Source organism: Rhinoraja longicauda, chromosome 31 (assembly GCF_053455715.1).
Source record: "Rhinoraja longicauda isolate Sanriku21f chromosome 31, sRhiLon1.1, whole genome shotgun sequence".
Lineage (NCBI taxonomy): Eukaryota > Metazoa > Chordata > Chondrichthyes > Rajiformes > Arhynchobatidae > Rhinoraja > Rhinoraja longicauda.
The window spans coordinates 29270706-29287155 of NC_135983.1; the positions used below are offsets into that span (position 1 = coordinate 29270706).

The 16450-nt window shown below is 45.5% G+C and overlaps 1 protein-coding gene across 3 annotated transcripts in view; it reads left to right on the forward strand.

The window, feature by feature from the left end:
* LOC144608419 (uncharacterized) overlaps window positions 1-16450 on the forward strand; it is a 108107-nt gene that overhangs the window by 22442 nt on the left and 69215 nt on the right. For all 3 annotated transcript variants that reach the window (XM_078426163.1, XM_078426166.1, XM_078426164.1), the window contains 6 exons: window positions 1409-2482; window positions 4597-4782; window positions 6780-6939; window positions 8719-8885; window positions 9941-10160; window positions 15074-15295. In XM_078426163.1, the coding sequence (XP_078282289.1) occupies window positions 1409-2482; window positions 4597-4782; window positions 6780-6939; window positions 8719-8885; window positions 9941-10160; window positions 15074-15295 (2029 nt within the window). The remainder of the gene's footprint in view (window positions 1-1408; window positions 2483-4596; window positions 4783-6779; window positions 6940-8718; window positions 8886-9940; window positions 10161-15073; window positions 15296-16450) is intronic.

Sequence of the window (16450 nt, forward strand, 5' to 3'; positions counted from 1 at the left end):
TTGAAAACATCCAGTGAATTGGCCTCCACTGCCTTCTGTGGCAGAGAATCTGTGCCTTCTGATGCACAGATTCACAACTCTCAGGGTTTCAGATCAGTAAGTCTTTGCCTGAACTGTTCTGTTGAAGGATCTCACAGCTGAAACATTAACTCTGTTTCTCTTTCCACATTTGCTGCCCAGGATTCCTGGCATTTTCCATTTTTGTTCCAGATTTCTAGCATCAGCAGTTTAAAAAAAAAAATCATTTAAAGCCATTCAGTTAAAACCTGTGTTTATTTTATATACTAAGTTGGTGAACGAGGGTTGGTGATATCAGCTCTGGAGACTTTTCAGAAGAACCCACGAAACACATAAAAACTCAATTCAGATATATTCTGCCTGTCTGCTGTTGTGTGTTTCTGGCACATTTGCATGTGTGGGGCAGGGGGTTGAGCCCAGAACTGACAGTCGGGCCACAGTCGAGCTACTGAACACTGTGCTTCAGTCCCAGGAGATGCCTTTGGATTGATGGTTTCCTATTGCGCTCTCTTGTCCAGTCCACGCACCCCCCACACCCCCGATACCCAGGCTCTCTGCATCTCCAGTCCACGCACCTACTCACCCCAATACCCAGGCTCTCTTGTCCAGTCCACGCACCTACTCACCCCGATACCCAGGCTCTCTTGTCCAGTCCACGCACCTACTCACCCCGATACCCAGGCTCTCTTGTCCAGTCCACGCACCTACTCACCCCAATACCCAGGCTCTCTGCTTCTCCAGTCCACGCACCTACTCACCCCCGATACCCAGGCTCTCTGCTTCTCCAGTCCACCCACCCCCCACACCCCCGATACCCAGGCTCTCTGCTTCTCCAGTCCACGCACCTACTCACCCCAATACCCAGGCTCTCTTGTCCAGTCCACCCACCCACCCACCCCGATACCCAGGCTCTCTTGTCCAGTCCACGCACCTACTCACCCCAATACCCAGGCTCTCTTGTCCAGTCCACCCACCCCCCACACCCCTGATACCCAGGCTCTCTGCTTCTCCAGCTCGAGCCTCCTGCTCATGTCCACATTTATTTCTTTGTTTTCTCCTTAAAGATGCTACTTAAAATCAGTCTTTGGAGTCCTGCTTAATTGCTCCTTAAACGGCTCAGCAACAAATATTGTTTGCTAACGTTTCTGTAAAATGCCTTGAACATTATAATACAATTTAAAAAAAAATGTTTCAGATTGTAACTGTTGCTGTAATGATAGATCCACAATGAGGACAGTGAAGTTACAGTGGAACAGCAAGTGTTTTTCTAACCAAGTGTATCCTTGGTACTAAAGGTCTGCAATATTTCCATGGCTGCCGGTTTCTAGATTGGATTAGGGTAGCAGGGAATGTCAGTAAAAGACGGTGATTCATTGTGTTTGTGTTGCAGGTTGCAAAGCTACAGGAGAAGTTGGGGCTTTACAGTGACTCAGTGAACAGCTACCAGCAATACTGTGATCTGAGCAAGGTACTGGGCAACAGCACTGCAGCAGCTGAGGCCCATGGAGCAATAGGTTCAGTTCACGCTGCACTGGGCAACTATGACCTGGCAATGTCGCATGCCCACAAGAGCTTCAACATGTCCCGAGCTGGAGGAGACCGCAAACTTCAACTGGCAGCACTGATTAGGCTTGGGGACATTAACAGTATCATGGAGAACTTTGAAGAGGCAGCAACTTGGTATGAACAAGCATGGGATCACAACAGGATGGGAGATACACCTAAACTGAGGAGTCAGACTGCTCTGGGTCTAGCGGAGGTTTACAAAGGGACAGGGCACTATCAGCATGCCTTGTACTTCTATGAGCAGGCACTGGAGGCTGCCGAGGAGGCAAGTGAAGGTGAGCTGATGTACAAATGTAAATTCAAGATTGCATGCTGCTGTCAGTTCTCCTACTCTGCAAATGAACTAGCGAAAGGTTGCAAAGCCGTGAAGGACGTGATAGCACATTACCACTGGCTTAGTAGGAAAGCCATTGTGGAAGGCATCGTGCAACCTGAGGAAGTTACTCACATTCTTGTGGAGAGCTACGATGTGATCCAGATAATTCTTGAGAAAATAGGTGAGCACGTCATGGCACTGCAGTACGCAGAGGCAGGGAGGAGGCACAGATTTCTAACATGCGCATTAATGGAGGAGGAACTGTCAGCATGGAATAATTCTGAGGATCCGTCTTTGTCATCAGCCATCCCAAGCTTGGAGAAGCTCTACAGCATCGTGGACGCCACCTCTGGATCCGTGCTGTACTACTCGTTGGTGAAAACGGGCCTGTTAGTCTGGATGCTGAAGGCAAAGCAAGGTCTAGTTTACTTCCATGCCACCGACAGCACTATGTCAGAGGCTGTCCACAAGCAGATCTGCCAGTTCCTCCAGTTACTCAAGAACAGGTCCCTGCTTTATGAGACTGAAGCCAGGAACATCCCCAAACGGCTGAAGCAACCCCCGGGTGACATAGCAAACAAGGTAATGATTGAATGTATAGACCAGGGGTTTCCAACCTATCGTCCTGTTTACCCCTTTGCAACTTTTCGAAAGTAAATTTACCTCCACCCTGTTTTGTTCAGTAATTTGAGTTTACACTTCCACCATAATAAAGCAACCGACAAAGGGGACATTTTAAAATACTGTTTTTAACATTATTATTTTAAGTTCAAATAACAATAATAATAGCACATAACAATGTTATTTCACTTATTTCTGAACAACTAATGAACGGGTACCAGTGTACAAGAACCAAACACAGTCAGTCAATGTGTACAAATCCAGAATCAACAAATCTACCCCCTGGGTCGGTGAAGTTTACCCCCTCGGGGGTAAATGTACCCCAGGTTGGGAACTCTTGCTTGTTTAAACCGATTAAAACACAAGGCAATGTCTTTGTGGGGAAGTACCGTGTGGTCTGGTGGATAAGTGTGTCTTGTTAGTCAAGGGGTACCACTGTCAACCTTGAAACAGACAGCTGTGGGTCCAGTGCCTGTGCCAGGGATTTGGGTCTCACATTTAGGAAAACACTCGAGTGTCTAATGCCCAGACTTTACCAAGCCTTTCAGATAGTCATAAAATATCCCGTGACATTATTTCAGACAAACAAGGATTTCTCCTGCAGAAACAAAGAACTGTAGATGCTGGTTTATACCAGAGATAGACACAAAGTGTTGGAGCAATACAGCGGGTCAGTCAGCATCTCTGGAGAAAAAGGATAGGTGACGTTTCAGATCAGGACCCTTCTTCAGACATTCTTTGGTCTGAATCAGAATTCCCACTCTTGTTTGCTTATTTATTGATCCTTCTTGTGTTTGCTGAACGAGGACTGGACTGGGCACCAGAGATGGTCTGCTCCTAAAAGCTGCCAGATATTTGACAAACATAACTTATATTCTATCCTCCACTGCCGAGAAATAGCCTTGCTTTTATCAGGCATCTTGGATAGTAGTTCTTCTTGATGAAGTTTGTAGAATCTCCAGATAAATGTTTTTATAGTGTTTAGGAAGGAACTGCAGATGCTCGTTTACACCAAAGATAGACATAAAATGCAGGAGTAACTCAGCGGGGCAGGCAGCGTTTCTGGATAGAAGGAATGGATGACGTTTCAGGTTGAGACCCTTCTTCAGACTGAGAGTTAGGGGAGAGGGAAACTAGAGATATGGAAAGGTAAGGTGCAAAAAAGGACAGATCAAAGCAGATGGTGATCAAGGAGTTGTACTATGGTTGATTGTTGGCTTGAGGGGAAGGTGGCGTACAAACAACAAGGCGTACAAACTCGTGTTGGTTGTGTCTGATTGTGCACAAAGCCCAGCTCCACCTCATTGGCAGGCAAAACGATGAACTTACACCAAGGTTCACCAGGTTAACCCCTGGGATGGAGGGACTGTCATATGAGGAAAGATTGGAAAGACTAGGCTTGTACTCACTGGAGTTTAGAAGGATGAGAGAGGATCTTATAGAGACGTATAAAATCACAAGCTGGATGAAGGAAGAATGTTCCCAATGTTGGGGGAGTCCAGAACCAGGGGCCGCAGTCTAAGAATAAAGGGGAGGCCATTTAAAACTGAGGTGAGAAGAAACCTTTTCACCTAGAGAGTTGGGAATCTCTGGAATTCTCTGCCACAGAGGGCAGTGGAGGCAAATTCACTGGATTAATTTAAAAGCGAGTTAGATAGAGCTGTAGGGGCTAGTGGAATCAAGGGATATGGGGAGAAAGCAGACACAGGTTACTGATTGCAGATGATCAGCCATGATCACAATGAATGATGGTGCAGGCTCAAAGGGCCGAATGGCCTCCTCCAGCACCTATTTTCTATGTTTCTAATTCTGCTTCCTGACCTACTCAATTACTCCAGCATTTTCTCTCTATCTTTGGTATAAACCAGCATCTGCAGTTCCTTTTTATTACATGAAAAAAGTTAATGTTCTGTTTCGGTACATATGACAATTAAATCTCTTGACTCTAGATTAAGGCTCATTCATCATATTATTGCACTACCTGCTGCAGATGAAGGCTCATTGTTCATATTATTGCACTAGCTGCTGCAGATGAAGGCTCATTGTTCATATTGTGCATTATCCTTCTGCTGCAGGTCCCTTGGACTGCCCATTCATCCTGTAAGTCTTCCAGGGCAACATGCGGCCCGCCAGAGGATGGGATGGAGACGGAGCTCTGGAAACAGATGTACCTGCTTCTGTTGGGACCTCTCAATGAGTTGCTGGATGAGTTGCAAGAAGGCAGCGAAATTCTGATTGTACCTGACCAATATCTCATCCAGGTCGGTATGGGTCCAAGCAAGACAGGGGGGTTGCTGAAATGGTGGAGTGGACGGGGCTGTTTGAAGTGATGAACAGATTATATCACAAAGCATTTCTGAAATGTATGCCATTGTTGAGAGGAGATCTGGGAGGTACACAGAATCGAAGGGCAATTAGTACCAAGTCAATTGTTCAAACAGGCCAGACCACGGTGGAATTCATTTGTGTAAATAGCATGAAATGCAGTCAATAAAATTGAAGAGCTACAGGTAATTAGGGCCATGGTGAGGGTTGCCAACTGTCCCATATTAGCCGGGACATCCTGTATTTTGGGCTACATTAGTTTGGCCCTTGTCCCGTATTAGTAAGGTTGCCAACTTCCTCACTCCCAAATACAGGACAAGGTGACGTCACCGCCCCACGCCCCACTTAACCTCACCCCACCCGGGCGGCCGGCATTGGTGGAGCGGGAGCACGTGACCGCTGCCTGGGTGAGGTCACGTGGGGCGCGGGGCGGTGACGTCACCCTTTGTCCCTTGTTTGGGAGTGAGGAAGTTGGCAACCCTAGCCACGATACATTGGTAACCCAGCAGTATGAACATTGACTTCTCTAATTTCAAGTAACCCTTGCCTTCCCTCTGTCTCCGTTCCTCCCCCACCCTAAGCGTCCTACTAATTTCACTGTTGTCCTGCTTAATTTCACTATCCACTCATTATCGCCTTCTCCACAGTCAACAATGGACCAATGTGGGCACCACCTTTACTTGATCATCTGGCTGGCTTAGATTTGTTCTTTCATACCTTTCATTCATTTGTTCCTTGTACCTTTTCATATCTCTAGCGTCCCTCTCCCCTGACTCTCAGTCTGAAGAAGGGTCTCGACCTGAAGCATCACCTATTCCTTTTCTGTAGTGATACTACCTGACCCGCTGAGTTACTCCGGCTTGTTGCTTCTATCTTCCATAATCGCAGAGATCTTGCTCAAAGTAGGGGAGAACTTACAATTCTGGGCTACAATGTTCCAAGGAAGTTTTAAACTTTAGACTTTTAGACTCATGACATGACAGAATGTAAAGAGGTCCTTGAGACAGTTTAATGAAACTTTCCCTGTCAGAATCTTAAACAACAGTAAAACCAGATAGGGAAACATAGAAACATAGAAAATAGGTGCAGGAGGAAGCCACGGCCCTTCGAGCCAGCACCACCATTCATTGTGATCATGGCTGATCACCAACAATCAGTAACCTGTGCTTGTCTTATCTCCATATCCCTTGATTCCACTAGCCCCTAGAGCTCTATCTAACTCTCTTTAAAATTCATCCAGTGAATTGGCCTCCACTGCCTTCTGTGGCAGAGAATTCCACAAATTCACAACTCTCTGGGTGAAACATATGTAGTGAAAGATATCTGGGAGGCAGACAGGTAAGGGTTGAGCTTAACTTGTATGTAGATATGTAGTGAAAGATATGTAGTGAAAGATATGTAGTGAAAGATATCTGGGAGGCAGACAGGTAAGGGTTGAGCTTAACTTGTATGTAGATATGTAGTGAAAGATATGTAGTGAAAGATATCTGGGAGGCAGACAGGTAAGGGTTGAGCTTAACTTGTATGTAGATATGTAGTGAAAGATATGTAGTGAAAGATATCTGGGAGGCAGACAGGTAAGGGTTGAGCTTAACTTGTATGTAGATATGTAGTGAAAGATATCTAGGAGGCAGACCGGTAAGGGTTGAGCTTAACTTGAGAAAACTAGATTGGGAAAATAGATTAAGGGAAATGCCAAAATTCCACAAAGAATGATCCATCTGTCACTATTACATTGTGCCATTTATAAATCCATTGTGCATTGTACCATTTATAAATCCCATTCACATGTCCCTCATCCTGCCGAACCCATCCTTACATTTGCAATTAGCGAGATTACCCTGAAACACTGGCTGTTGTGCCATTATTTGTTCATTTCCCATTCTTTTGATTCCTTCCTCTTAAATCTGATTGATTCCTTCTTTAATTCCAGATTCCCTTCGCAAACCTACCAGACGTGAATAATAAGATACTGGGAGAGAGGTTTTGGATTACCCTTGCACCATCCCTGTTTGCAGTTGAAGTTGTGGCTAATTTGAGTGAAGATTTTAAGCATAAAATAGAAAGTAGATTACCGTTGGATGTGAAATCAGGTAGTCCATCTCTTTGTGCACCAATTCCAATACCTTCAGTTGCCCATCATCGATGCGTCACTTTTTAACTATTGGACTTGAATTCTAAATCATGTCACTCCCAATTAACACTGATTATTCCTGCAGGGAAACAAATCTCTTTCGGTTGTATATTACATAATACTTCCAAAAGAAATGAGTTATTAAGGGTATTTGTTTAAGGGAGGGCATTTTTTTGCCTATGCTCTAAAATGGTGTCTTATGCGATTGAGCACTTTCCTGGGGCAGGTTGTGCTGCACAATTCATTCATCAGAGCTAGAGAGTGTTTGGCTGCTGCTTATTGAAGCCCTGGTGTTGCAGATGGTAATGCTAATCAGTGTGCAGTGGCTAATGCTGATATCAATCAAGAAGTTTAGCAGAGAAGGCCACTTGCTCCAAATCTGCACTGTTTCTTTCAAAGAGAGTTTCAGTTCCACTCTCCCTCCAAGGGGCCCTTTGACATGTCCTTCATCTATTATTTCTCCAATTTCCATTTGAGAGCTGGTATTGAATCTGCATCAACCATCCGATGAGTCGTTGAAATCCAAATTCTAACTTTCACAATGAATAATTCCTCATATTATTTGTGGTTTCATTCCTTTTACCTTTAAACTTGTGCCCTATTGTTATTGACACTTTGATCATTGGGCAGTGTCACTCTTTATTTACTTTATCCAAATATTTCTTAACTTTAAATACTCTTTCTTATTCTGCTCTAATAGACAATAGGGGCAGGAGTAGGCCATTCGGCCCTTCGAACCAGCACCACCATTCAATGTGATCATGGCTGATCTTTCACAATCAGTACCCCGTTCCTGCCTTCTCCCCATACCCCCTGATTCCGCTGACATTAAGAGCTCTATCTAGCGCTCTCTTGAAAGCATCCAGAGAATTGGCCTCCACTGCTTTCTGAGGCAGAGAATTCCACAGATTTATAACTGAGTGAAAAGGTTTTTCCTCATCTCTGTTCTAAATGGCCTACCCCTTATTCTTAAACTGTGACCCCTGGTTCTGGACTCCCCCAACATTGGGAACATGTTTCCTGCCTCTAACGTGTCCAACCCCTTAATAATCTTATATGTTTCAATAAGATCCCCTCTCATCCTTCTAAATTCCAGTGTATACAAGCCTAGTCGCTCCAGTCTTTCCGGGAATTAACCTAGTAAACCTACGCTGCACTCCCTCAATAGCAAGAATATCCTTCCTCAAATTTGGAGACCAAAACTGCACACAGTACTCCAGGTGCGGTCTCACTAGGGCCTTGTACAACTAATGGGAACATGCAGGGTAACTGCAGACTATCTACTTAACAGGAATCTTAGGTCCCTTTCTAATCTTTCCCCACTCACGTTAAATCTATGTCCTCTAGTTTTAGACTGCCCAGGATAACTATGTGCCTATACTCCGAGGTCTCTGCACTGTATAACTATGTGCCTATACTCCGAGGTCTCTGCACTGTATAACTATGTGCCTATACTCCGAGGTCTCTGCACTGTGAAGGTTCGACTGTAATCATGCGTTGTCTTTCCGCTGGCTGGATTGCACGCAACAAAAGCTTTTCACTGTACCTTGGTACATGTGACAATAAAATGAACTGAACTGCTCCAGGCCTTGCAGTTTTGGACTCGTGTGTGTTTTGACTTATATCCTCCATTCTTTAGGCTAGACGCCTACCTGCTTTGAATCATTGCCACAAAAGCTGAATCTGGATCCTTTGTGTACTTCCAGTTCCCCTGGATTCCTCCTTTTCTGTGTTTCAGGGTCCGCTCCAACAATGGCTATGCTGCAACATATGGGTGGTTCTCAGCGGGAACTTCATGGTTTGCAGAAGGTGGGACTGATGGACACGGTGAGTCAGCTGGTTAACTGTACGTCCACCAACACACTTGTTGCCAGCTCGCCATACGTCATTCTTCCATTCAAGCAGGCAAGTATCTGGACAGAAACTGTGTTGTTGCCTTCAGGCTGGTTCTGGCCATTAACCCTGTCAAGTATTGCTGAATTAAAGATACTTTTAATTTGAGAACATTGCATCTGGACATTTTGTTAGAAGACAATCGCATTCTGTATTTATTATACTTTGAATATAAAACTTTGGAAAATCCCCATACCTCCCAGAAAATAGTGGCAAATAAGAGTTATAGAAAGAATGAAGAGCTGTGCGAAACTAACATTGGTGAATAAAGTGTGTTGGAGAAATGAATGGGTTTGAAAGGCAACTATTCCCCAGGAGCTGCAGACCAACACAGGTTATTAAAGAGTGGCAATCCAAAGGTGGCAGTTGTTGAATATCTGAAAGGAAAACAAAGTGATGAGCAGAAAGAGATCCCTCCTCATCTCCTTTCTAAAGGCACATCCTTTTATTCTGAGACTATGGCCTCTGATCCTAGACTCTCCCACTAGTGGAAACATCCTCTCCACATCCACGCTATCCAGGCCGCTCACTATTCGATAAGTTTCAATGAGGTTCCCCCTTGTCCTTCTAAACTCCAGTGAGTGCAGGCCCTGCGGAATCAAACGCTCATCGTAAGTTAACCCAATCATTGCCGGGATCATTCTCGTAAACCTCCTCTGGACCCTCTCCACAAGTAAAATACTGGGATTATGAATTAAAAAACAAAATGATACAGAAATATTGAGGTCAAGCATGCTCGTGATCATGTGGGGGGTGAAACATAGTTATAATCTCAGATCGATGACCTGTTATCTAAAATGTTCTTACAAAATGTAATTGATCTGAAACATAGCTCAACTTCCATCTTCAATGATGCTACTTGACAGGTAGCGTGATTCTAGCATCTTCAGTTTATGTTCCTAATTTGGTTTATTCTGCTTTAGTGGAAGCTGAACAGACACATCTAATTTCAATCAAAGTCCATGATATAGAGTTTAATAATTCACATTCAATTCACTGATTGGAAATCGACCAGCTCTCTGGTACACTGATGATAATGTTTAACTGAAAGCTCTTTCTGTCGTCAGGTGTTTGGCAAGTCTCGGTCACTGGTTGTGGGAAGCCCACATTTCCCTTCAGCCTTGTCCTTGTGGGGAAGACTTTGGAAGCCCTGGGGCCCGTTAATTGGAGCTCAGAAGGAAGTTATCAAAGTGGCCGGGTATCTGCAAACAGAGGCTGTCATGGGTGAACATGCAACGAAGAAGCGTGTTCTGAGCGAACTTCCACAACTCACTGTGGTGCATATTGGTAAGCTGGGCTTTCTCTCCAGCTCCCTGTTGAGCTACATCACAATCAGGCCCCAAAATGGTTCCTTTATTTTGGGCTGACAATGAGCTGGTGGTTTGGTAAATTTGGCCCTTTTGCTAACCCATTCAGCCAGGACTCATAGAAACGAGGAACTGCAGACCCTGGTTTACCAAGGAAAGACACTAACCCAGCAGGCCAGGCACCATCTGTGGATAACACGGATAGGTGATGTTTCACAGAGTGCTGGAGTAACCCAGCAGGCCAGGCAGCATCCCTGGAGAACATGGATAGGTGATGATTCGGGTCGGGACCTTTTTTCGGACTCCTGAACTTAAGAGAACCCTTTTTCGGATTTCAAAGTCTGAAGAAGAGTTCCGATCTGAAACATCACCAATCCATGTTCTCTGCAGAAGATTCCTGACTCAATGAGTGACTTCACCATTTTGTGTCTTCAGTCAGGACTGAATGCCTATTTTATGCTTTAATTGGGTTTTAGGGAGTATTGAAAAACTGAAGGATTTCTGAATACAAGTCTACAGATCCTTGAAGGTCACAACGCAGGTAGATAACATGATTAAGAATATTTGGGATACTGGTATTCATTATTAGGGCATTGAAAGTAAGGAGGTTTTTCTAAAACTTTATAAAACCTGAGTGAGACAGAGCTCAGCTGGAGAACTACATGCAGTTTTGATCACCATGATATTGGGAGGATGTGATGGCTCTGGTCACCATGATATTGGGAGGATGTGATGGCTCTGGTCACCATGATATTGGGAGGATGTGATGGCTCTGGTCACCATGATATTGGGAGGATGTGATGGCTCTGGTCACCATGATATTGGGAGGATGTGATGGCTCTGGTCACCATGATATTGGGAGGATGTGATGGCTCTGGTCACCATGATATTGGGAGGATGTGATGGCTCTGGAGATGATACACAACAGGGACAGTGTGTAGGAAGCAACTACAGATGCTGTTTGTGTGGCTCTGGTCACCATGATATTGGGAGGATGTGATGGCTGTGGAGATGATACACAACAGGGGCAGTGTGTAGGAAGCAACTACAGATGTGATGGCTGTGGAGATGATACACAACAGGGGCAGTGTGTAGGGAGCAACTACAGATGTGATGTCTGTGGAGATGATACACAACAAGGGCAGTGTGTAGGAAGCAACAACAAATGCTGTTTGCAGACAGACAGACACAAAATGAATTGAATTGAATTGAATAAATTTATTAGCCAAATATGTAAACATTCAAGGAATTTGCTTTGGTGCTTTGCTCACAAGTAACAACACGATATACAGTAGACAAATAAAAATAAAACATCATAATCTGAACATGTGAAAAATGAAATAAAATACAAGTGCAAAAGGAGGTTATTGAGTAGAGCTACTAGAGACTTTTTATGTCTGGCTGTGGCAGCTTTGACAGTCCAGAGTCATCTTCCAGAGGGAAGTGCTTCAAAGTGTTTGTGGCCAGGGTGAGAGGGGTCAGAGATAGACAATAGACAATAGGTGCAGGAGTAGGCCATTCAGCCCTTCGAGCCAGCACCGCCATTCAATGCGATCATGGCTGATCACTCTCAATCAGTACCCCGTTCCTGCCTTCTCCCCATACCCCCTCACTCCGCTATCCTTAAGAGCTCTATCCAGCTCTCTCTTGAAAGCATCCAACGAACTGGCCTCCACTGCCTTCTGAGGCAGAGAATTCCACACCTTCACCACTCTCTGACTGAAAAAGTTCTTCCTCATCTCCGTTCTAAATGGCCTACCCCTTATTCTTAAACTGTGGCCTCTTGTTCTGGACTCCCCCAACATTGGGAACATGTTTCCTGCCTCTAATGTGTCCAATCCCCTAATTATCTTATATGTTTCAATAAGATCCCCCCTCATCCTTCTAAATTCCAGTGTATACAAGCCCAATCGCTCCAGCCTTTCAACATACGACAGTCCCGCCATTCCGGGAATTAACCTAGTGAACCTACGCTGCACGCCCTCCATAACAAGAATATCCTTCCTCAAATTTGGAGACCAAAACTGCACACAGTACTCCAGGTGCGGTCTCACCAGGGCCCGGTACAACTGTAGAAGGACCTCTTTGTTCCTATACTCAACTCCTCTTGTTATGAAGGCCAACATTCCATTGGCTTTCTTCACTGCCTGCTGTACCTGCATGCTTACTTTCATTGACTGATGCACTAGGACACACAGATCTCGTTGAACTCCCCCTCCTCCTAACTTGACACCATTCAGATAATAATCTGCCTTTCTATTCTTACTTCCAAAGTGAATAACCTCACACTTATCTACATTAAACTGCATCTGGCATGTATCCGCCCACTCACACAACCTGTCCAAGTCACCCTGCAGCCTTATTGCATTTTCCTCACAATTCACACTACCCCCCAGCTTAGTATCATCTGCAAATTTGCTAATGTTACTTTTAATCCCTTCGTCTAAGTCATTAATGTATATCGTAAATAGCTGGGGTCCCAGCACCGAACCATGCGGTACCCCACGGGTCACTGCCTGCCATTCCGAAAGGGACCCATTTATCCCCACTCTTTGCTTTCTGTCTGTCAACCAATTTTCTATCCATGTCAGTACCCTACCCCCAATACCATGTGCCCTAATTTTGCCCACTAATCTCCTATGTGGGACCTTGTCGAAGGCTTTCTGAAAGTCGAGGTACACCACATCTACTGACTCTCCCCTGTCAATTTTCCTAGTTACATCCTCAAAAAATTCCAGTAGATTTGTCAAGCATGATTTCCCCTTCGTAAATCCATGCTGACTCGGAATGGTCCTGTTACTGCTATCCAAATGCTCAGCAATTTCGTCTTTTATAATTGACTCCAGCATCTTCCCCACCACTGATGTCAGACTAACTGGTCTATAATTACCCGTTTTCTCTCTCCCTCCTTTCTTAAAAAGTGGGATAACATTTGCTATCCTCCAATCCACAGGAACTGATCCTGAATCTATAGAACATTGAAAAATGATCTCCAATGCTTCCACTATTTCTAGAGCCACCTCCTTAAGTACCCTGGGATGCAGACCATCAGGCCCTGGGGATTTATCAGCCTTCAGTCCCATCAGTCTACCCAAAACCATTTCCTGCCTAATGTGGATTTCCTTCAGTTCCTCCATCACCCTAGGTTCTCCGGCCCCTAGAACATTTGGGAGATTGTGTGTATCTTCCTCAGTAAAGACAGATCCAAAGTAACGGTTTAACCCGTCTGCCATTTCTTTGTTCCCCGTAATAAATTCCCCTGCTTCTGTCTTCAAAGGACCCACATTTGCCTTGACTATTTTTTTCCTCTTCACGTACCTAAAAAAACTTTCGCTATCCTCCTTTATATTATTGGCTAGATGATCTTGCCCGCTCGCTTCCTGGCCCTTGCAGTGTACAGTTCATCAATGGGGGGAAGGTTGCAGCCAACAACCTTCTCAGCTGATCAAACGATCCGTTACAGCCTCCGGATGTCGTGCTTGGTCTACAATCAGTGCCACCATCCTAAGAGCATTGAGCTCCAGGTTGTTGCAAAGGCACCAGGATGCCAGCTGTGTGTAGGCAGATTCCTCCCCATCCTGGATCAGTTCAATCTGGGTTGTGTCATCCGCAAACTTGAGAAGCTTGACAGAGCAGTCGTTGGGTTAACTTTTTTTAAATCTCTTACCACGACGGAGATGTTTTTTTCCGTATCGTATCTCTGTCCGCACTGTAGCCTAACATCGAGGAGTTGGTGGCCTCTGCTGGAGACCGACTTCGGGAGCTCAAACCACGGGAGCCTGTGGACTTAACATCATGGAGCTGGCAGTCCCTGGTTAGAGACCGACTTTGGGAGCTCCAAACCACAGGAGCTTCGACCGCCCTGACGCGGGGGCTTTGACCGCCCTAACGCGGGGGATTAGACCGCCCTGACGCGGGGGCTTTGATCGCCCTGACGTGGGGGATTAGACCGCCCTGACGCGGGGGATTAGATCGCCCTGACGTGGGGGATTAGACCGCCCTGACGCGGGGGCTTTGATCGCCCTGACGCGGGGGATTAGACCGCCCTGACGCCGGGGATTAGACCGCCCTGACGCGGGGGATTAGACCGCCCTGACACGGGGGATTAGACCGCCCTGACGTGGGGGCTTTGATCGCCCTGACGCGGGGGATTAGACCGCCCTGACGCGGGGGATTAGACCGCCCTGACACGGGGGATTAGACCGCCCTGACGTGGGGGCTTTGATCGCCCTGACGTGGGGGCTTTGATCGCCCTGACGCGGGGGATTAGACCGCCGTGACACGGGGGATTAGACCGCCCTGACGCGGGGGATTAGACCGCCCTGACGCGGGGGCTTTGATCGCCCTGACGCGGGGGCTTTGACTGCCGGCTGCGGGAGCTTCGATAGCCCTGACGGATGGTTCGACTGCCCCGATCACGGGAGAAAATGAGGGAAGAAGAATAGACTTTATTGCTTTCCATCATAGTGGGGAATCCGTTGTGGTGGATGGCTATGTTAACTTTTATGTATTTTTTGTCTCTCTTGGTTTTTTTAGTATGGCTGTGGGGTAATACCAATATCCCTGTCCCTTCATTGGTACACGTGACAACGAAAAACCTTTGAAACCTTTGAAACAATTAAAGGAATAATGTTGTTTTGGTTCACTGGGTATTTGACAGATGATTTCAGAACTTCCTGAGGTAGTCATTGAAGTGTCTCTATCTAGTTTGATGTACTCTCCACAATGCAGTATCTATTTGAGAGAGGATAGAGCAAGCCTTGCTGTGTATCAAACCTCTACAATACAAGGCCCTATGAGTACGTTTAAGACACAGTTGCCTTTCATCAATATAAATGTCATTTCAACAGTGAAAATGCAGTCCTCCAACGATGTTCTCTCCTTGCTTTACAGCAACGTATGGTAGCTGGGAAGAAGGTGTTTTACTCTTTACTCCACATCCCCCTCCAGCTGCTGGTGAACTGGTGGATGAGCGATCCTACTTACTGACCATTCCTGAGATCCTGGAGTTGAAACTGAAAGCCAAGGTTGTGGTGCTGTCGAGCTGTGGAGATGGAGGTACAACCCAGGATTCTGTGCCACCTTTGATACTGCCCAGTGCCTTCCTCAGAGCAGGTAAGTGTATGTTACTTTGTGGACACTAAGTGGAAGTTTTAGAGTCAACTTGAGCTCTATGTGGACTTGTTAAATGGCCGTGGATGATGTGGTTGCGTATACCCACTCCGTTGGGCGGAGAGCAGAAGGCAAGTCTGTGCCAAGGATTTGTGGCATGTTATATTATTACTCAACCTCCTGCAGCAATACACAGTGGCAGTGAAGACCAAATAGTTGGAACTTTAATCTGAAAAGATTACAGGGCTCTTATTAATACACTATGGTACAGGACATTCCATGTCATTGTAGTCCTGCATTCTTGAAATTCTGTGTGCATCAGCACAATGCTTAATAGATAGTCTACAAATTCCACACACACATGCTTATTTATCAGATGGCGGCAGAAAATGAAAGGGAAGATATCAATAGAGAATATTGGTTTGGGGAAAGTAGTAAATATAAAGTAGTATATGAGGTAAAGCAAATGTACAGTACGGTCTGGAGGAAACGACAAAGCAGATGTTGGGAGGAGCAGCATCTCCACCTGGTGTTTGGAGGACTGAAAGTTCATTGTGAGAATTTAAATACTTTGTGGTTGAGACACATCGCTACCTCCAACCTGCAGAATTGCACAAATTGCCGATTTCACATCAGGCCTCTAGTGCAGTGGCCCAGATTGTCCAGCCTGTGTCCAGCCCAAAGATACTAGAGGAACAAGATGGACCACTCCATTGAAATCGCCGACACTGAAGTGTAGTACGCAAAGGAGCAGAACGGCCACCATTTTAGTAGGCAAAACCCGCCGTTCGCAATGCCTCTCGCAGTGTAATCAGTGTTTTGGGGTATGTGTGATGATACCATTAAAATGCAGAATATATCTCATCTATCAATTCACAAATTTTTGTTATTTTTCTTTTGTTTCTGCAAGTTTCTGCCTACTAAAATGGCGCCATGACATACTACGGTTTTTAGGGGCGAGTGGTCTATCTTGCTCCTCTAGTATCTTTGGTCCAGACCTCTCCCTTCATCACAGCTGTGATTCTGGTTGCTCAGACCCCACACCCATCTATCTTTAAAGTAGACCCTGTGAATACAAACCGATAAAACCCTTGGATTGAAGGAAAGTGGATAACCTTACACTTATCCACATTAAACTGCATCTGCCATGCATCTACC